The sequence below is a fragment of the Trematomus bernacchii genome, unplaced genomic scaffold, assembly GCF_902827165.1.
Source record: "Trematomus bernacchii unplaced genomic scaffold, fTreBer1.1, whole genome shotgun sequence".
NCBI classification, from domain to species: Eukaryota; Metazoa; Chordata; class Actinopteri; order Perciformes; family Nototheniidae; genus Trematomus; species Trematomus bernacchii.
Window position 1 is genome coordinate 9,090,003 of NW_022987313.1, and position 21,499 is coordinate 9,111,501.

Below are 21,499 nucleotides of genomic sequence, written 5' to 3' on the forward strand. Positions count from 1 at the left end.
CTGTACTGTAGCATATTCTTTTCGAATCAATCATTTTTCAAATTATGAATTTCACACATAAAAATACAAAAATACATACATTTATTGGGGCTGCTTAGGGGGTGCTACGGCTATCCTAGGGGGAGCTGCAGCACCCCCTAGCGCCCCCCTGGCACCGCCTATGATAAGAAAACTATGCAATACAGTTATTAGTAGGCTATTTGTTTCAGTACACATATTTATTTCAGATACTTATAGTTACAGTTTTTACGCTCTAATGGGTCTGACTAGAATGACAAATAGCGTTAGTTCCACAAGTCAGCCCTCAGCCAAGAAATCGTTTAATCATAAACTTTTTTTTTTTTCATTTTCAGTTGGGCCGCAGGGGGGTCCAAAGTCAGTGTTAGGGGGGCACTGGCCCCCTCCTAGAACCGCCCCTGTATAGGAGTGTTACGGTGATAACTAGTAAAGGTAAATGTTATATCTGCAGTTTAGCAGGCTGACTTTCTGCTTCTTATCTGCATAAACCACAGTCTTTTTATGAGAAGCTTGGACAGTGTGGCGGGCTGTTTAGAGTCACTACAAGCGGAGACACCTGATTGGCTGGACAGCAGACCGGAAGTGCGTCTGTTTCCCAGCTGTGCTGAAAACAAAACAAGACAAGCTGCGACTGGTGAGTGCTCAAACACAGCCATCTGCATATCAAATCATGACATCATGATAGCGGCTAGGAGTCGTTTTAAGACACGGTGACTGAGTAAATAGCTGTTAATCGTTTGGTTTCGCTGATTTAACGGAAGATGTGTGGCTGTGCTGAGCTCACGTGTTAGCTGTTGTTATGTAACACAGTCTAGCACGTCTGCTATTGTTTTGATGCACTGATGCTGTACCGCTTCAGTCACGTTCTTACCTTGTTATGAAGGAGGTGTTTTAATTTCGTAGCTAATAATGATGTGCAGATGCTCAAAGCTTTCATTTTAACACAGCTGCAATCAAACAAACAAACAAAGGTTACACAGTGTGTCTTTGCTCCTACAGTGTCAGACCTGTAGGAAAGGCCTGGGTATATTCTATCGTTTTTTTAAAAAGCCACTATAACGCCTTTCATTCTATGTCTATTTGTTTTAGCAATGTGAGAGACTACATCCACAGATGTAAATGGTAGCATGGAATTGGTCAACTCCAATGATCAGTTTGCATTTCAATATATTGTATCAGTGCTCAGTTATTATATGAGTCCAATCTTTCATTGAAAGTAACCCCTGTTTTTATTTATGGATTCAACAGTCTATTTTTAAAGGTATTTTGATAATAATGGTATATTCATGTTTTCTTGGAAATTCTTGGCTTATCTATAAAATCATATGATAACTGATAAATTAAGATCAAGCATTTACATAAAACAATGTAAATACCGCCATAAACTGTTATAGTGAAAGCAGTCACAACATTTTTGAAGATAATGTATCACATGGTTTCACATCCTTGTCAAACTCATTTCTGTTTTTGGAAATGTTGGATTTTACTATCACTTTTGGCAACCTGCACATAAAACTGATATTTTAACAAGGTCTCAGTCTGTAATGTCTTTATTACATTTCTAAATGTATTGGAGCCATAATACCACATTTGCTCGCTTTAACATCACTACAGAGTGTAATACTTGGAGACATCTTTCTATCAAGTTAACAAGGTACCAAGGAAAATGAACTATAGAATTGTTCACTTTAGGCACTACAGCATTGGCTTCACGTTCAGATTTTGTTTATTGTCTTGGCTGCTGTATGTCCAACTACACTGACGTATCATATTTTGATGTAGCATCATCCATGGTGTTAAGCTCTCTGTGTTTACTCTGTCTTGTATCTTTGTTTTCCAGCATCATGATGGATGAGCTGGTGCAGGACCTGGTGTCGGCTCTGGAGCAGACCTCAGAGCAAAGCAAGCTGGGAGAGCTGTGGCAGGAAATGGTCCTGAGTCCGCTGCACCAGCGCCGGCAGATCCGCCGCAGCAGAGGCCACAGACGCTACCGTCAATCTTCCCTCTATCCGCTGCAGCACAGACGCTGCTGGATCGAGGCCTCGGAGTCCAGCTTAGACGAAACTAAAGGACACAGAGAGAAGTCTTCCTCCTCCATCGCCGCCTCTGTGGCCAACTGCAGTGACTCTGACGACGTGACCCCCACCAACCGATGGCGCTCCGTAATGAGAGGCCCGGTCAGGAATAGGCAGCCTTCCTGGCCAGAGTCCGACTCCTTCACCGAGAATAATCCAGGACGGCAGCTCAGGAGGAGGAGGAAGGTCAAACGTATGACCTCAGACGTCACGGTTAGGTTGCAGCAGAAGTTAAAGGTTTCCAGTGTAGATGGGAAAAGAAGACAGAAGCCGTCCAGGATGGAACATCTGGCGGGATCCAAGAAAAGGTCTGGAGGTTGGGTGGCAGCAGACCGGCCGACTGAAGGAGCCCGGCTGATGGGGAAGGAGTGCTGGAAGAGGAAGATGGCCAAGGAACACAGAGATGCTGCAGATGAGAACATGTCTGAAGGGTAATGTTACATTCATTATTTTCCTACAGTAGCTCCAGTCAAAAGTCGCCATCCATTTAAGATTAGATCATTTTTTCTAGGATAATCATTTGTGAAAAATAAGCAAATCCAGTTTTCAGAAGCCTACATTTAATTTACCGCACTGCCACAAGCCAAATGTTAACCCTGTCATTGTTTCAAAAGTCAGGATTAAAACCATTCTGAAAAAGGAGCTCAAAACTCCAAAAGCCCTTTTTACCCTTTAAATGGAAAGTTACCAAGGCAGTTAAACCCATAACATAAAAGTCATGGGCATAACTACTATCAGACAGGAGCAATTAAACATGGCGACATTTAAGATGATCTATGCTGCCTGTCTTCATCGAGCCACTTGTCAATATTCAGCATGTCCTCAACCAAACCAGAAAAAAAGTATCACAATCATATCACTCCACTTTAAAGTATTGAGTTGACATTAAAAATGAATGATAGAGTCTCTTCATCCTCATCTCCTATAGCTGGAATGATCACCAGGGAGGGATCTTTGATAGTTATGCCTCCGGGCATCTGCCAGCTCATTATTTCCTTTCCAGCAATATTGTCACAAATAAATAAGTGACTTGGTGTAGTATTGATTTGTTTTGAAATGAATTCCTTTCTGTCCCAGTGTCCCAGACTGCACCGTCTTGTGTGCATTTTATTTAGCGAAACTAAATGTGTCTGTAACAGGCAGCACAGAGTTTGTTAATACAGTGAAGCAAACATTCAAATATATTGTAGAAAGAAAAAGACTCAATGTAACAATTATATTTAGCTGTCACCTAGTCCATGCTTTTTCTAATATAAAAAGCTGCAAAATGTAGTCTTTTGAACAATGGTAAAGCTAAAAATAAATGGTTTCATTTTTCTTATTTTGCCAAAGCAGCAGTCTACAACCCAAATCCCTTCTATTTTATAGCAGCTTTAAACGATAAGTGTATTGTAAAGTGCTTTAGATAAGATTTAAGAAACTACAATGATTAAATATCATTCAGTTTGGATCAAAGTGGTGGCTTTTAAGGATGATCCTACTTTAAATATATATATTTTTTCAGAATGTAGAAATAGTGTTCCTGCATTAAATACATGCCATGTTTAATCAACTGATAAATAGACAGAATTAATGGGAAGTGCACTTCAGTTGTTTTAATATAATATTCATTAACAGTTTTGAGCCTTGGAGTTCCCATTGTCCACGTCTACTCATGCACCTCACAGGGCACTTCCTTTGCTGATCTCATTATCTGTTGATCTATAAAACCTGTAGAAGAAGAAGAAGAAGAAGACATTTGGAGTAATGTGTAATGGGACAGACAGAAGGCTTTACATCTTCTGGTTTAATTTGTGCTGACCTCCCTAGCCCCTAAACGGTACTTGTTTTCTTACTTTATGGAAAAATCAATAGCCGTTCTGACAGAAAACAGCTCCGGAGAAGAAATAAATGGGAACACCATGGCACGCTGTCAATCATTTCTCACTTACACAACGCCAACGCTCTTGATTGCTGCTCAGCAGACTGCCACACTGAACCGAGGGCTGAACAATCTGATGGTTAAGACAAAGGATACGAGCAAATGTCAGCATTGATGAAGGGTTGACAGTGGTACAACCGCAACATTTATACTCAGAGAGTGCACTGCCCATTTCATGTCACACACACATGCCATTGTTGAAATGTCTTTTGAAGCACTTCTTTGGTCTCCATTCATTCCATTAACCTCCTTCATATGGAGTGTCTGGTCTCTTTAAACGTGCCTCTCCTCAAGGTCACTCCTCTTACGCGCACACTGAGCAGAGCGTTGCCTTCAGCCACCCAGGTTCAAGGGGAGCAGATGTTGGCGGCTCCAGTTGGGCTCCACATCCTTGATTAGAGCTGGCCCAGCCTGCTGGCAGTGATGCCACCTGGCACCCAGGCTGGCCCAGCGAGCAGGCCTCACCTGTGGGTAGACGCCGTCCCGGGCCCAGCCTCCGTCTCCAGCTGCGAGCTGCTACCGCTGACTTCAACCCCGCCACCAGAAGAAAACAAAGCATGTTGTTCCCACATGTGCTGTCATTTATATTTTGAAAAGTGTACGAGGAGTTTTCGTGCAGCATTTGGCGAAGTTAATTTTCATAAATCTCTGCGACTAATCCAATTACTGCAGCTCAGGGATGGTGGGATAACCTTATAATCAGACACCCATGGAAGAGGGCATGGATTTGGGTTGGGGCGGCTTGTTTGAAGAGCCCACAGATCCATTGTTATCAGCGCTTTGCCCCCCTCCGTCTCTGCCTCTTCTTTATTCCTCTGCAGAATGAGCCCGAGCTCAATAAATGGCGGCTAGCCTGTAATCTCTGTGCAAACTGCTCTGCCTCTCCCAGGAGTTGAGGATTATATCCTAATGATTAGTGCTCATCTGGATACTGTGTTTTGCTTCACCTCTCCAGCTTGTATAGAGACAATAGGGCCATGTGGGGACTTAAGTTCACTTCTAAAAACACAGCAGTGCAGTTTTTGTCTTTGCCCTTGCCTTTGTCTCACCATGGACATATGGCATTTTATGTAATTAAGACTTATTTGCTTTATAGCACCTAATCCACGACTGGGGGAGGTGGTATTTTGTGTGTCAGCCAAAGACCAAGTTTGCCCCAAATGTTTGTCAACTTTTCTCGACAAAGGTCACTGCTGAGAAAAGAAGAGGTGTTTCTTTTGGTCCCAAGAAAAATGGGGGTCTCAATTATTCATTGCATTAATTAGGCAGTACTTAATGAAAACGGTCTCACACATCGGCCCTGTGCTGCTCCAAGCGACATCACATTACACCTTTTAATACGGATAAATACTTAATGGGTGTCTTTAATTAATTGTTTATACCTGTGATTCTTCTTAAACTTTGAACAAAACCCCTTCAATAAGATGAAAACACTTTACTAAGATGGTTACCTATATGGAAGAAGACACCACACTGCTGGTTGATCATCACTTATTGTAATAAAGGTTGTGTAATGACGCATCAAATCCAAAATGGTTGTTTAGGTAGAGCTTGTGGCTGTGTCCTCTACTGATGTTGGAGAGTTGTGTGCTCCAGATGTCTGCCAGTGTGTCCAGAGGTGGGGTACAGCTGAGCAGAGGCCTGGGGAGTCAGTCTGGAGAGATGGGCTGAGGGGGGAGGGGGGGGATGGACAGTCCAGGACTGCTACGCCCCGGCATCCTCCAGATTCCCCGGAGAGGCCTGCTCCCTCTCACATCTGCTTCTTGTAGATGTGAGAGGAGATGGTGCGCGACCATCTGGCCAGGAGGACAGGCTGGACGGACCATTTCTGATCCTGCTTCACTTAAAGGCCTCTGCAATATGGGGAAGCACGGTATCAGCGCATATCTGACCCTCCAGCTTTCTCCTATGAGCAAGGTCAGCGATGAAGAACAGGAAGCAAAATGCAAGGCAATCAAAATTATCAACCCTCTCATAAAGTCGTTAGTAAAATGTATAGCTGGCATATATACCTTTCTTCTAGTCTAGAAATGTCACAGAATCGTTTTTTCTTCCTAAAAAAGACAAAAATCTAGCAAAAGAATTGTCAAAAATACATAACATATAAAAGGAAATCAGTTCATGATTAGCTGGGTGTCTTACACTGATACTGTACATCTACAGGAATGTTGATATTATATCATTGTCCTTAAATAAATACATATTTGCATCTTTTTTTAAATGGCTAAGAGATTTCAAAAAAATAGCTGGCCACAGTAGTTTTTAGTTGTGTTATGTGTTGTGAAAAAAAGTACAATTGGGTGGAACTATTTTCACCTGCGGATCGATACACATTAGTGAGCATTTATGGCAGCAGTGCAACATAAACTGTATCAGAATGATTCATTATAAATGAATAAAGGTCCTCAGTTACTCCAAGATGAATTAATGTGATTTCTCTTTTCAGAAAAAAGCTTTTGGAAATAGAAAACTGTTGACATATGATTGTTAGAAGTAAACAAACAGCATTGGAACAGTTATGTTTCAGGGAGAGGAAATCCTTTTTTTGTCCCTCCATCTTTGTCCCCTCCACCCCTCCCCTTACTCCCCCGCTGACCTTGGGGTGTCTGGAGGTCCCAGTTCAAGGTGGCTGAGGTGTGAGAAAGGCAGGGAAACCCAGGGTGGTCTGGGGTAGCAGAGGGTGTGGAGGCACTGTAACAGGGGTTGGCCTGGGGGTGTGGAGAGGAGCAGTGAGGGAGCAGAGGGAGGGGGGGGGCGAGCGGTGGCAGCCCACACAGCAGATGTTGGCCAGTTGTTGTGAGGAAGCAGCATGTCTGTGGGCCGCTCTGTGTGTGGGGCACACCCAGAGGGAGGGGCGGGCAGGGGAATGTGTTTCGCTCTCCTGTCATCCTCCACAACGCCGGCCAGATTAGATTGGAGCTGACAGCGGAGGATATTCAATTAGATTGTGCATGTCACTCAGTGGCTTCGATCAGAGCCTCTCCTCATGCCTTTGTGTTCGCTATCGCAACGAGGGAGAACACGGCACGCTCTGTCTTTTTCTGTCATTTACATTTATGTCGACCTCTAGATTCTGACTTCTCCATTATTTTTTATAAGTGAATGTTAAACATCCACATCACAGGGGCATGTACATTTCTGATTCACATTGTTCACGTTTCAAACGCTTAAACACTGTCTGACCTAAAGAACCCATCAGGTTTCAAATGACAAATCAAAACAGGGTCCTCCATCCTCAAATGTCACTGATATTAAAGAAACAGCTGATCATTCACATGTGATGTTTCTCTTCTTGTTTTGCAGGGAAACCAGCAGCACATGCAGCAGTGACCCTGGCCTGTTCACCAATGATGAGGGAAGACAAGGTACTCAAAGAAATCCTAATTTTAACGTATGGTGGGAACAATTGAACAGCATGGTTCAATCAAGTAACTGCTTTGATTTTATGTATTTGGAGCTCACAGATGAAACGTTCATGATCTAGGAAGAGAAAAATGAAGAGTTGTCAGATTTGGACGATAGATACCCTGCCCCACTCTGAGGGAATGCTGGGGCTTGAGAGGGAGGTTTCGATACAATGGGCTGGTTGCTGGGCACCCAGGCGACTCTAATAAGACGTTGTCATGTCGTGTTAATGAGCGCTGAAGCCTTTGCTAATCTCATTAGCTGTGGTGGGGCCAGGCGGCCTCTGATTTAACAGTTGTCACTACACCTTGACTGTGAGAGGCATGCTTCCTGCGTGCTCTTTGCTGACTGACAGGTCTGAGAAGAGCTCGCCGTCTGGGGACAAGACCGGTGTTGTCCGGTTGGTAGAGTGTAGTTAAAGGGGTTTACCCTAAAAAATATCCAGTCATTATTGACGCACTGATCCGTCAGTCCAATCTCCACTTCTCAGGATCACCAAACAACTGCTTCTTCTAAACTATAGCACTCAGAAAAAACTGAATTTAATGTTGATTACATTTCTTCAAACAGCTCATCCTGCATTTCAAGTGTTTTTTCCCCACTTGAATGCATTGTGAGAAGAAAGGTTAAATATGAATCTCCTTTTTTCCAACATTATCCTCAATCAGTAATCTAGTTAAAGGTTCAACAAAGTTACTTGATTTTTGGACAAAGCAGGGGTTGCTAAGGCATATGAATGAAATCTGCAATGGTTTTACATTTGTACAAATATGCTAGTTATAGCATCAGGCTGCAGCAGCATCATGCTAACCGATGTGACTTCCTCCCTGTCCCGTGTACAGGCGATGACGAGCAGAGCGACTGGTTCTTCGAGGGGGACTGCGGGGTCGGGACCAGTGTAGCCGGCCTGCTGCCCGGCTGGGACTCAGACGGCCAGCTGGACAACCGGCCCCCCCCCACCTTCCTGCAACCTGCAAGGCCCCCTCAGAGAGGTATGCACAGCCTTTTTGTGCCTTAGACACATTATAACTAACATTAATTATGTACTAGACATGATTTTGCAACAAAGGAAGATAACTGTGCGTCTTGTGGTTGCAGGGTATCGGTATCACTCACGCCTGAAGCGAGTGCCTGGCTCTGCCGCCTGCTGCATGAGGAGGGACAGGAGGAGGCTCCCCAGCAAGGTTAAAGCAAACATCTTCCTCTGCCGTAGGACACATTTGTTAAGGTCTTTGTGTCTTACTATGCATGTTTGATTTGTGTTTTACAGAGCCAGGGCATGCCAGTGTTTGTAGAGAGGCTGAGACAATACTCCCAAGATCCTTACCAGAGAGAGTAAGATATACTGATGAAAAATAATTCAACTGAAAACACAACTCATGTGGTATCATCATCATCATTTTGCACCTAGTGATTATACTCTGTTTTGTCCTTTTAGCTTTTGGCGGCCTCCTGTTGGAAAGCGAGACAGAAGCCAGGTACGTTACCTTATAAATCTCTTCCCTCCACTTTCTTGCTTTAATTCCAGACTCTAAATCTTATTGATACTTTTAATTTCCAGTTAAACCCTTTGTGCCAATTACCCGTGTGTCAGAGAGCTCCGGTCTCAGATGTTCTTCCTCAATCTGCAGAAACAGGTAGTGGATGTGAAGCAGGCTCTTAAGGGCCTATTGGAGACTCCATTCCGTTTTTTAATCAATGCTCAATATATTGACGGACCAGTCACTGACCGTCTCATTGAAATGTATCTGTTACGGAGCAAAGGTCGCTGTTTACTATAGAAATCTTTGTTAAGCCAAATGTTGCTGGAGTTCCAGGCATCTTTTTGCTGAGTCTAGCTTACATTTCTCACGGCTTGGGATTTCATGGACTCAAATGCTGTGTTAATATAATAACCATTTCATTGTGGATTTGTAAAAAGTATTGAATTGGTAACTTGGTACAGACTAAGCATGCACATTGAGTAAGGTGGCAAAATACAGACATTATCATAAAAATAGTAATCACACGAAATAAGCTTATTATCCACATTTAACATCCTACGCGTGGACATTCGATATGTGTGGACAAAGTACAAGACTTCTGAAAAATGTTATGAGTATCAAACCGGGTTTATTAGCATTTATTATAGAATTTGTTAAGTAATGAAGTTGATAAAACAACGTTGAGTGTGTTTTGAGCTGTTAAAGTGGTCCCAGGGTCTACATACACAGAAGATAAGTGTTGATGTCAACCCTGTCCCAAAGTCTAAGGCAAAGTGACAATAGACAGCTACAGTTCGATGCAGCTAAAACTTCAAAATGAAATAGTTTTCAAGGTCAGCGTTCCCAAAGAGAACTACTATGTGTTGACATAGTTTGTAATGCAGTTTCAAATCCCTGCATTTCTGGGACTGCACACAAAATAAAATAAAGAGGTTTATCCAAGAGATGTTTGTCAAAGCATCTCATCGCTCGCAGTCATCCCTGGATCTGTTGGATCTGCATGGGGGACGTTTGAGGAGCCGCTTAGCCCCCTTGGCCTGGAGACTGTGGGACTCCTCATTGTATTGTTTCCACTCGGCCTATTTATGGTGCATTCCTAATTTAGTTTGACACACACACACTCCTTGTCCTCCCTCTCTCTTGGGTTAGTTCACAGAGCGCTCCAGCACTCCTTGATGAGGGGCAAAAACACGACTGCTATGAAAAGCCCCCGACTTCTTAGGGCTTTCTTTTCTAAACTGGCCCTTTCTTCTCCACCTGAAAGGTTCCTTCAGATTCCAGTTTGAGGCATTGTGAATACTAATTTCTCTCTATTAAAAAACCCTCATATCCCTGCCATGCTCTCATTTGAATGGCGGACTCAGGGGAGACCTCTTAATTCCTTTATAGTGGGATTCAAGACCCTTCACTTCAAAAAGTATAAATCATACTCCCAAATGAATGAGGGAGAGAGGGGGGATTGACGAGAGGGGCTTCTGATGTGTCCCGTTGGACGGCACGAGCTGAATCCATCTCCCCAAGCTGCTCAAATCCACTCTCCAGTGAGATGGAGGCTCTGTCCTCACGACCCAGCTCTGCTCACATGGCACCGTTCACCTCGTCTAACTTCCTCCAAAACACACATTCACATGCAGACACAACACCAGTTACACTTATTGTGTTGCACTACAATGAGGAATAGTATAATTGCTCGTGCCTGCTCTTAACAAACTTGAAAACGCCCTCTCCTGATCTCACTTCACTATATTTTCATTTCTTTCCGAGCATCCAACCCGCGTGATCGATTTCTCGCGCTGAGCTCCCATACATCTGACTTTTCTTTGTTTCCAAACACCCTTGAGAGAAAGTGTTTTCTCTGTGGGCAGAGTGTAAGCATTAATCTTGTATGGCGGCCAGGTTGAAATGATACTGTATTAATAAAAGCTGTCATCTCCTGTTTGCCGCCAGTTGACGGCGACAATCAGAGATTTGATGTTAAGTGATAAAGGCTGTTTGAGGTTGCTTGCTGTTTATCCTCGTATCGGCGTGTGAATAGACGCCATGCTTTGTGGGATTTGGCTGTAATGCTCGGGGCCGGCGGGCGCGTTAAAATGCATAACTGCCTCCCTGAGCTGAGCCAGGCAGCGGCAGCTTTTATCTATTGACTTATTTATTTCTAAATGACACTTGCGCTGTGAGATAAATCATAGCCTTACGCCACTCTCTTCCCCAGTTTTCATTTTAATTGTGAGATCTCGGTGTCAGCAGTTAGTATATTGGTGTGAGTGGCCTATTGATTATTGATTTGGAGTTATTGATTACGCTCCCTGGAGACCCTAATCCTTTCTGATTCATTTGAATACCGCTATTAATCTTAAGATCCTGCTCACACCTGAAGCACCGTGTACCCTAATGAAAATAGATGGCCATTTTGTAACTGTGGCCCCTCACTCCACTTTTGATTTATTATTTTTAATTGATATATTTGCTTTTGGATGTGGGCGCCAAAATTACAATTGACCCTGTGTCAGTGCTGTTTTACTCTGCACCCTGAGGGACTGCACTGCATTTCAAAGTGTCTCATATGACCTGAAAAATCCATCTTGTAGACTTTCCCCTCTGTGTCCTTGTGTCTTTGACAGAATTGAGTTGTTTTTAGCCGTCTTCATTACGTATTATTAGTTTTTTTCATTGCTTATTGCCCCTGAGTCAATCTTTGTTTTCTCATCACAGTTTCTGTATATTTATGGACAAAACAACTGGGCAACATCTGTCCTGCTGTTATAAACTGATGAAGTAACAGATGTTAAATAATAAAAACAGCGTTGTGCATTTTTTACCACTTCCCCCAGTTTTACACGGAGCCATGTAACATGCTTATTATAAGCCTTTGGGTTCTGCTCTGAGATGAATGGTGTGTTTTGGCTTGGTTAATGAGCCAGCTGATGGTATTCTCATGTTTGATTAGCATTGTGCTGAGGGTCTCGGTGGGCTCCTGGCTCTGCCTCTGAGCTCCCTGCAGCCTGAAGGGCCCTCGCCTCCCTCCAGGCTGCAGGGGCCCCGGGGTGCTTCGGACTCGGTGTAATGAGGGAAGAGATTGAGGGATGGACCTCCACACATTAAGACCAAATGCATCAGGGTATTACTTTTAATACCGCAGGCGTGCCTCGTGAAATAATGCAACGTTTAAGCGGGGGATCGATTTTGGAATTAAAAAGTTAGTTTGCAAAGATTTACTGTGGGGAGTTCAATGCCTGAGCTCTTTATCAGGGCCGCAAATGGCTGGTTATGTGCTGTCCGACAGAGCTACGATTGAGGGATCGATAGGCGCGTGATTTACTAACTGGAGTACAGGTAATCAATAAGTATAAAAGTAAATGAAATATGCATTACTGGGATTTTATTAGAGAGGGGTAGCAGGGAGAGAATAACGGTCAGGCCATTTATTTTTATATCTATTGATTATACAACATAGAGACTTCGCTCAAAGCATGCCCCGCTCAGCTCTCGACACCCCGCGCCTGCACCCCCGTCATGTGATTTATGGTTGTTGAGGTCATGGAACACGCTGCCTGTTAAAAGGCTGCCCTGACGGGGCCTTATTGTAGCATGTGCTTGTTAGGGTTGTGAGCTTTATGTAGCCTGCCGTCCGTGAGGAGCGGCGCTGGATAACAAGGAGCGTCGTGCTGCATGAGCCTCTGTTCTGCAATCTGTCATGAATTCATTTTTACAAGTTGTGCTTATTGGCATTTTCAAACAGCATTGTTGTTTACATTTTCTCTTAGATGCAGTTAACCTGTGTATAATACGCAGAATGTGCAAGATTTTAACTAAAATGTTCCGTCATATCTTACGGTAGCTCCTGCACACACCAACTCTGTTTTACTCAATCTGTCCCCCTCCTCCCATGCACAAACATACACACCACATCAGCTTCTCCCCCTCCCTTCCCAGTGATGGAACGGACCTTGACCTTAACTTTACATTTCTGAAGTCAGGGCTATTAAGCTGGTGGGGGGGCTTTTTTCCTATTTCAGGGCTCCTGACATATGACACAGGAGGCAAGGAGCAGGTGTAATGTGTTGATGTGAACTCTGCAATGACTCAGCCACATGCACCCAGCACCTCTCCTCATCCAATATTCCATCTGCTGAAAATATGTATTAATGAAGAGAAATTAAGGCGGGGCCAAGATATGCATCGCACTGTAAACTGCTGCGTTTGCAAATGTGCCTCGCTTGCGTTTATCGACTTTTATGGAATTATTACATTTGTACATGTTTACGTGTGGGGAGGTATTGGGAGTAACGTTTGGTCTCTGTTTCTCTGTCCCCTCAGGCAGACTGAGGTCTCCTGTGCACACCACCCCGCAGTGACATCAGGAGGAGAACAGAAGCGGTGTCCGTCACAACATCAGGTATCACCCTCCACACATACTGATGAATCTCCGGCCTACTCACCACTCGCTCATATTATTATTCCATGTGTTATGTTGGTGCATACAAAACTAAACGTGCAGGTTAAGGATTTCTAGATATCTCTGATAAAGATACCTAAAATAAGAGACATTTAGTTATCATTTTTTGTAGCAGTGTTAGCAACAATGTGGTTCTGTCAGTCCTCTTCTGTAGTCCAGACTGATATATCTAAACAACTACTGGATGGATTTCTGTGATGTTTTGTATAGACCATCATGGTGCTCAGAGGATGAATCCTAATGGCTTTGTTTGTCCCCTCACTTTTCTAATGCCAACATGAGGTTGGCATGGGTTTTTTAGGGAAATATCTCAACATGAATTGCCATGAAATTTGGTACAGGCATTCATGCCCCTCTGAAGATCAATTGTTGTCATTTTGGAGATTATACAATGCATTCATTATGTATGTTTTTGATAAAAATGGGATTCGTTTTTCGCTAGCGTGAGGATGTTGGGGCCATGTTTTTTTTCACCTTTTGAATGGGGGCATGACAGAGAAACATCAGATAATACCTGGGTATTGAACAGGCAACAACCTTTCCATCACTGGGATACCTATGAAGGTGTACATGGTAAACAAACCTGCCATAAATCAGCTTGTGAGCTTAATGATTGAGCATATTAACATAACTCTTAAAGCACCACTCTGCCTAAATGCAGTTGACCAGTTTCTGTAAATACAGAATGGAAAATATTTTGTGAGTTAACAGGAGATGGAAATGCGAAGTTAGACTTGTTAATATGTTTGACGATTGAAGTTTCCCTTTTTAAAGCGAAAGACAAAGAGAAGTGATGTAGAGTTCACCGTATTGCAGGTGGCAGCGAGCAGCCGCCGCTGTGTCTGTTTGGACCTGCTGGAGCTGCCTTTTTTCATTAGAGTCATGGCTCCGGGCCTTGTGTCTTTGCCGGATTGAAATCTGAATTGGTTTGTCCACCTTTTTCCTCGGCGTCCTCTCCCCGTGCTCCACTCCTGCAGCTCCTGTTTGTCATTTAAATAACAAATGCCGGTAGTTCCATGATTTAGTGAGGGGTGTAGGCCTCTGATGTATGTTAATATTGTCACACAGTGCACTGTACCAGGGTCCATCATTCATTTGGATAAAAGAGGTGGAATTTAAAAACAGCCAATGCTTTACTTGGGTACAGATTGCATCCATTTATTGCACTGAGTGATGGAGCGGCCGGCAACTCTGTCCTTCACCCCCCCCAGCGCTGAACCACTTCCCATAAAAGTACAAAAGGAATCACCCCTGGCCTTTAAGGACCCCTCATATTCAACATGCGGAACGAAGGGGCATCCCTCAGTTTAGGACAGTTGACAGACCCTATTGTTAAAGGTTTAAGAGGGGGAAATAAATGTATTGAAATCTTAAACAAAACACGATAAATTAATCATTATTTTTCCACAAATACAAATAAGTTAGTGTTTCATTTGTAAATCCTGCACTTTACAAATGATCACTGCATGTCATTTGAGTTTGATAGGGTATTTTCTCATGGGTTTTCTCCCAAAATAAATACTGCTATGACCCCTTGGATTCTTTATAGTGTGTTTTGGATGAAGAGACTACAAGATGATCTGTTTCCTATATTGCGTAGGAGAAGGGTCCCTGATTGGCACACCCCCCTCAGCCCTGTTCAAAGTGTTTTCCTGCTTCTTGAGTCTAGTGCCCCCTGTCCACCATGATTTATCATGCATCCCCTGTCGTCCAATGTCAGTTTCTGCAGCTGCAACTGCTCTGTATAAATCTTTACTTTGGCAGCGAGCTGGAGCATGTCTCTCCTCAGTAATCTCACCGCGGCCAGGAGACGCACATTCACTCTGACAAGCTTTCACACTCCCCGTGTACACATTTTGGTTTGTTGCCATTCTGACATAAATCTGTTCAGAGACAAAATCAGATTCAGTGATTTGTTGTTCTCCGGTAAACATCTTGTTTGCATGTAAAGATTGTTTACTGCATTTAGAAGAGAGAACAGCACGTTGCTCTCAGTGAACACGACAGCCAGGTCTTTGTTTGAGTTGGCCAGAGGAAGTGGATTGTTGTACGTGTTAGTGCTTGATTTGAGACTCTGTAATCAGGAGTGAAAATGGTCTTCGGCCGGAGGTGTCTTCCAGGTCTCCGTGGGGAATTACTGAGGCGGTACCCAGCTGTTGCTTTTGTCTTCTTTCTTTACCCTTTTAGCACTTGCTGTGGAAGTGCGGAAACTGGTTTGGGGGGAAAAAAAGAAAAACAACACAACAATTGATCAAGCCAGGTATCTGTTTGGATTAGATGACCACTCCATTTCTCAGCCGTAAATTGCCCATTTTCTGCTTTTCTCACAACCGTCAATCCAACAACCCAACTCAATCCAACAAGTGCTTACTAGATTTCGAGACAAAGCATGCCAGTTCTCTATTATACGTTATTGGATATTATAAAAAAAATGCACATTGATATTGTAATTTAAACTGGATCTATTTTGGGTGGCTACAAATTGTATAATTCCTGCACATTTTGATATTTGATCCAAAATGTTGTGTTCTGCAATGAGTAAATCATAGAATATCACCATGTTGCCTTTTGAATGTGAAGGAAAATAAGTACCTGTTGACAATATAATGAAAGATATTCCTAAGGCAAAGATCAATCAGTGTGTGTGAAGATCCCGATGGATTTTAATTGCCCTAGCTTGTCTCGGAAACAGACTAATTAATAATCGCAATTTGAAACCCCCCCCTGCTGTCTCCTACTGCAAAATGTAATTCCTCTTTATATCTATCAAGCGACAATGGTAATAACCCAAACTTGAACTTACTCAGAGTGCTTTATTTCAGGAAGAGTCAGGGTTTAAACTCTGATTAACGTCATCAGTGCGTTCCCTACGTCTTGGAAAGTGCCACATGTGGAGGCCGGCCCCCCAGCCTCCCCTCTCCCCTCTTCATGTGTCTCCTTGCTCGAGCACGACGGCTGCGTGACAGATCACCTGCGTCTGGGGCCCGCCGTGTTCCTGCCCGGCGGTCCGGCCCCCTCTCATTAATGCCCAGGCTGGTGCGAGGGCCGTATGGCAGCACAAGACAAATAACGCTACCACTCAGCCATCACTTCTGCTGACAGAAATGCAGCCCACCGCACTATTTCGCCCTCTCCGGCTCCACTCCGCACCCTGCTCGCGTCCTTCAAAAAACCCCTCCCCATCTCCTCCGTCTATGACCTGCACCTGCCTGCGCTGCTCCACCAAACTTCCAGGGTGGTTGTTTGCTGTTGCTCCAGGCTCAGCTTAACACTGAAACCCACACAAGTTGACATAGTGTAGCCGGGAACCCGCTGCCTTTGTAAACACCCTAATTGTTTTCTTGCTGTAAAGACAGATTTGTTTTTAGCAGCTCAGAGTCTGTCAGGGGCTTTCTGACTCTGCTTGTGTGCAAACCTGCTCACCAGGAGGTCTGATTTGAATGTCTTGTTTTTTTTTTCAATTGTGAAAAGAATGGTCTGTTAGTGTGTGTCTGCGAGAGAGAAGGAGAGCGAGCAGGAGAGAGAAACACAAAGGCTAATCATTAAAGAACTATTCAGCCCTGTTCATTTAAGTGTGGGAATCAGCAGGCCCATTACTGTCAATGTGTAATTAGCTGATTAATAAACACGGGGAAGGGGAGTGCTCCAGGAAGGCCTGTAATGATTGTTTTTAGAGAGCATCACATGAGAGCTTATTAAGATGGTAAGATGGTTCCATTCAACCTCCCATTATCACCCACAATAAATGCATGTACTGTAATTCTCCCATTGACAGAAAACCTTTTTAATGTCTTTATCGACCTTGATGTAAAACCAGTTGAGTGTAAGTGTAGGTGTTCTGGCCGAATGAAAGTATCTTTTATTCATTCATCAAGTTTAATTGATCTTGTAACGTTCACATTAATTTACAAAGATACTATAATTGTGATAAGTTGCTATATTTAAACGTTTTATATTATTTACCTACAACCTGCATACAGTCAGTGGTAAACTGTGCTGTTGTATTTGCTGTAAAGTGTCCTTACTGTAAGGTAATTATTATATGTACAGCACTTTGGCTCGACCAAAAATCGTTTTAAAAATGTGCTATATAAATAAAACTTGATTTGATTTGAGTGGTAGAAAGTAACCAAGTACTGTGTTTAAGTAAAACTTTGAGGCACCTCCGTTTTATGGTCCTACATTCCACACATGCTAATCTCCTAAAATACAATGTTTGTTAAATATTAAGCCAATGTTCCCAAACCTTTTGGCTCGAGACCAGTGTCGGATCACATGTCAATGGATTGGACCAAGAGGCTTTATTTAACTGTTAGAGGCCCAAATGATTCTTATAATTCACGAAAAAGCAAAGGTAGAAATATTTGTAGGGTTAGGAAGGAAATACTCACAAACCCTCAAGATTTATTTAGATCTTCATACCCTCTCCTACTGTAGGTTGGTTTAAAATAATTAAACGCTACTTAAGCATTGGCACACCTTACAATACATTTTAAATATTTGAGTGACAGGGGCCATTTTCTACCTGTATTAAGTACAGAATAATGCTTTTATTCTTTTACAATTTTGCCTGCATGACTTCTACTTTACCTTTCAAATTGTTGTATTGGTACGTAAACATGAGAAACTTGAATACTGGTTAATTGATTAGCCAGAATAAGGTAGCTTCCCTTAAATAAGTACAACCTGGATTTGCGTGGTAAAAGGTTTAGTCCATGTGAATATCCGCTCTGTTGAACAGAATGTAAAATGTGAATAAACAGCTTATCCAGATTGTGACCTTGACCTAGGACAGAGGCGACTATCTGCTATGCCCTGAGCATGTAAACACACCCACAAACTGAAAGTTCCCAGCCATTTCTGTGTATCTGTCAAATATGGAAACCACTGAATTTTGATCCAAGCCTTTGACTATGTTTAACCCGAGTGTTTGGGTTGAAACTCAGCAACGGTTAGTCATCGTTCCCTCAAGAAATATTAATCAATTATCTTGCCCGCCGGATCAGTTTGGGGAAGAAGTCATCTGGAAAGAGGCACAAGCAGATATAATGGGAAGGAGCAAAAGCACATGCCAGTGAATGCTGTAATGCCTAATCCTTTGAGACAGCCCAGAGCCACAATGTCACTTCTAGTTCCCTTGTCCTCTGCTCTGGGACTGCCTCACCAATGTCTTGTGTGACCGCCGCTAACTTTTTTCGGGGAAATCTGAAAAGATTTATTTATCAAGCATGTTAGGGAGCGCAATTGTTTTAGAGTTCCTCTGTCTTCTGCAGAAATTGGCCCCTTTTCTCTTTCAGATATTTCCCTTCAATTCCAGGAACAAAAAGCTTTAAGGGTGAGCCAGATCAAGAGAAAGAGGATGTTTAAAAAGAAAGTGAGTCAGTGAGATGTGAACGTGAATGATGAATGGAGTTCAAAACATACAGCTTCTTACACTGGAGGGGAGGGAGTTAAGCCATAGGAGCAGCACAGATTGGCCTTTTAATAACCATGTCCACGAGTCATATGGGGCCAAATTGGATTTGGCTCACTTGACCAAAACCTCATTAATATTTAACCTATTAGAAAAGGATTGCTTCAAAGTTTTATTTTAATATACCTAAAACAGCGAGTGATCCATGAGTCGTGGACGAAATTTAATTTTTTTTATCCGAGAGCCTGTCCATTGAATCTGGGAAATGTGATTTATGTGAGTATCTATTTCTGTTTGTTCTCAGTGTTGTGTTACATGTCCGGAATATGATATGGGCTTTCTTTATTCTCTGCAGCAAGCAACCCATTTCACAAGGATCACCGGAGAGAAGAGGCACAGGGAGACTGTAACACCTCAACCCTAGTGGGACCAAGAGCACCAGGTTCACAGAGTTTATCTCCCCCCCCCCCCCCCCGAGGGACCACCAGAAACCTGCACGGACAAGCACACTGAAGTGACAAATCAAAAGATATTGTGCCAGAGAATAAAAAGGCCTCTCTTGCTGCACAAACTATATAACAAAGGAAAAAATACAAAGCACATAATTACTCCTCAAATCAGCATGTTATTGCTAGATCCCGTCTTTTCAGGTATTGTATTAAGCATGACAAATGTTAATGCAATCAAGCCTTGTTAAGCCATCTCCTGAAAGTAGCTTCAAGAGGCTCCACTGAAGACTGGACGGCTCCTCCTGTTTCCACACACTGACTCCAGGGCCACCTGCTACCACACAATCCAACAATTATGTCCACTCTAGTAGCGCGGCGTTTGTCAGCGGGAACACTGGGAGGATGGTGTGGTCAGGTTTACGGCAAGGAAGCTTCTGTAGCTGCGAGACAGGAGAGCATCAGAATGTTTAGCGACCCCATGCTGCTACAGGGTTCGGAGAGGCGACCACCGGTAGAGAGCCACACAAAGTACAGGCGTCCGATTAGCATGGTTTTGAAAAGCTACAGTTTGTACAAAGGTGCTCATTAGCACAACACAGAGGGAGCGTACTCGCCGTCCTCGGAGGGCCGCTTTTGTTCTCTATTTAGCCTACCTTCTGTATTTAAATTTCCCCAAATGTGTTTAAGTTCAAGGCCAGCTGCAAATCTGTTTGAACAGTGTGTTTTCCAGCAGCGGTGGAGAAGTGGGGCCGGTGGAGAGGAGATGCAGAAGCTGTTGAAGACGGGAAAGGAGTGTCGTGCACTGTACATTCACCTACCCCTGGGGTATACATTTCCCCGACTCTCTCAGCATCAGATGCATTAAAAGATCAATGGCGGCGTACACTGAGATCAAACACAACAATTCTCTCACAGCTGGTAAACATGCCGTATTGTCAGAAAACTGCATTTCTATATAGGAGTCAAGTGAAGTACATTCTACTTAACCTAAACCACATACCGATGATGACTGTCTTAACACACTAACACATTCCCCTATACATTATCTCTCCTGGGGTTTGACATTTCAATATAAAATGTGTTTTTGAGGGCAATTTTAAGAGAAACCGCAGAGTGAATTCGTGCAACAGTTTTTAAATAGCTTATCTGAAATCCTTCCCAACACCAAAAAGGCAAAGGTATGCACTTTCCATAATGATCACAAGATACCTTTGTAGTGAAACGATCCGCATTATCATCAGCCACATTCTGCATGTCTTTTCAGACACTTTAAAGCCTTCTCTGAGAGAAGGATCGCATTTAGTAGAATGAGATTTGCCAATTAACGTGAGTTATACGTCCGCAATAATCCGTCTGAGAAGGCTTTATGTGATCATGTTGGCCAGGGATGACATTTATAAATGCTGTGTGTGCACACTCGTCTAAATGGATGCCTCACACAAGACATCCTGCCACAGGAATCAGTCAAAGTGTTGAGGCAAAGAACACACACACACACACACACACACACACACACACACACACACACACACACACACACACACACACACACACACACACACACACACACACACACACACACACACACACACACACACACACACACACACACACACACACACACACACACACACACACACACACACACACACACAGAGCTGCTGCAGCTTGACCAAACAGTCCAGCAGCTTCGTGGGGTATTCACATGCCACACATACATGATCCACATTCGTAATTTGAAGTTGTTGATGAATACATTGGTTTCCTTTTGAAGCCTCTGGTTGACAGGTATTGACTGTTTAGTGTTTTAAGGAGAGCTTCCCACCATTGCTCTATCAGTCAGTCTGTGTTTTGGTGCCAAGGCATTGACAGGGCAGGAAGAAGCATCACTTCAGATACAGTTCCATTAGTAGCGGGAGGGGAAACACCTCTCCTGACTCTCTGGTAATTAGCAGTCCCCATAATGTCATCTCAGCCAGACTGTATGCTGCAAAATGTATTTCCAATGGCCAGGAAGTGGGGGGGCGGGGGGGAATGGCTTCCGCAAAGCCAGTCAATTGCCCTGTTACAGTTAAGGAATCCAGCAGGCCGGTACCACTCATATTTCATTCCAGGTAAAGATTACCTGTCAGGCCCATGGGAGATGTATTGATCTGTTTTCCTTTTTCCGCCAGCAATCACCTGACAAAGGCACCTAGGAGGCGAGTGAATGAGTGATGCCCGGTCTGTGTGCTCCGGTGTAGTGGCTGCTAGTGTCCACTGATGGGTGGAGAGGTGT

The 21,499-nt window shown here is 43.4% G+C and overlaps 1 protein-coding gene across 1 annotated transcript; it reads left to right on the top strand.

Moving 5' to 3' along the window:
• Window positions 1-652: 652 nt before the first annotated feature.
• Window positions 653-20,758, top strand: LOC117479060 (G patch domain-containing protein 2-like). Its single transcript, XM_034126088.1, is given in 12 exon segments — window positions 653-728; window positions 1,859-2,524; window positions 7,318-7,379; window positions 8,262-8,411; window positions 8,518-8,603; window positions 8,690-8,754; window positions 8,858-8,897; window positions 8,981-9,008; window positions 9,011-9,056; window positions 13,221-13,246; window positions 13,249-13,299; window positions 19,128-20,758. Coding segments are annotated over 12 exon segments (1,410 nt in total). The 5' UTR covers window positions 653-696; the 3' UTR covers window positions 19,286-20,758.
• The last annotated feature ends 741 nt before the right edge of the window (window positions 20,759-21,499 follow it).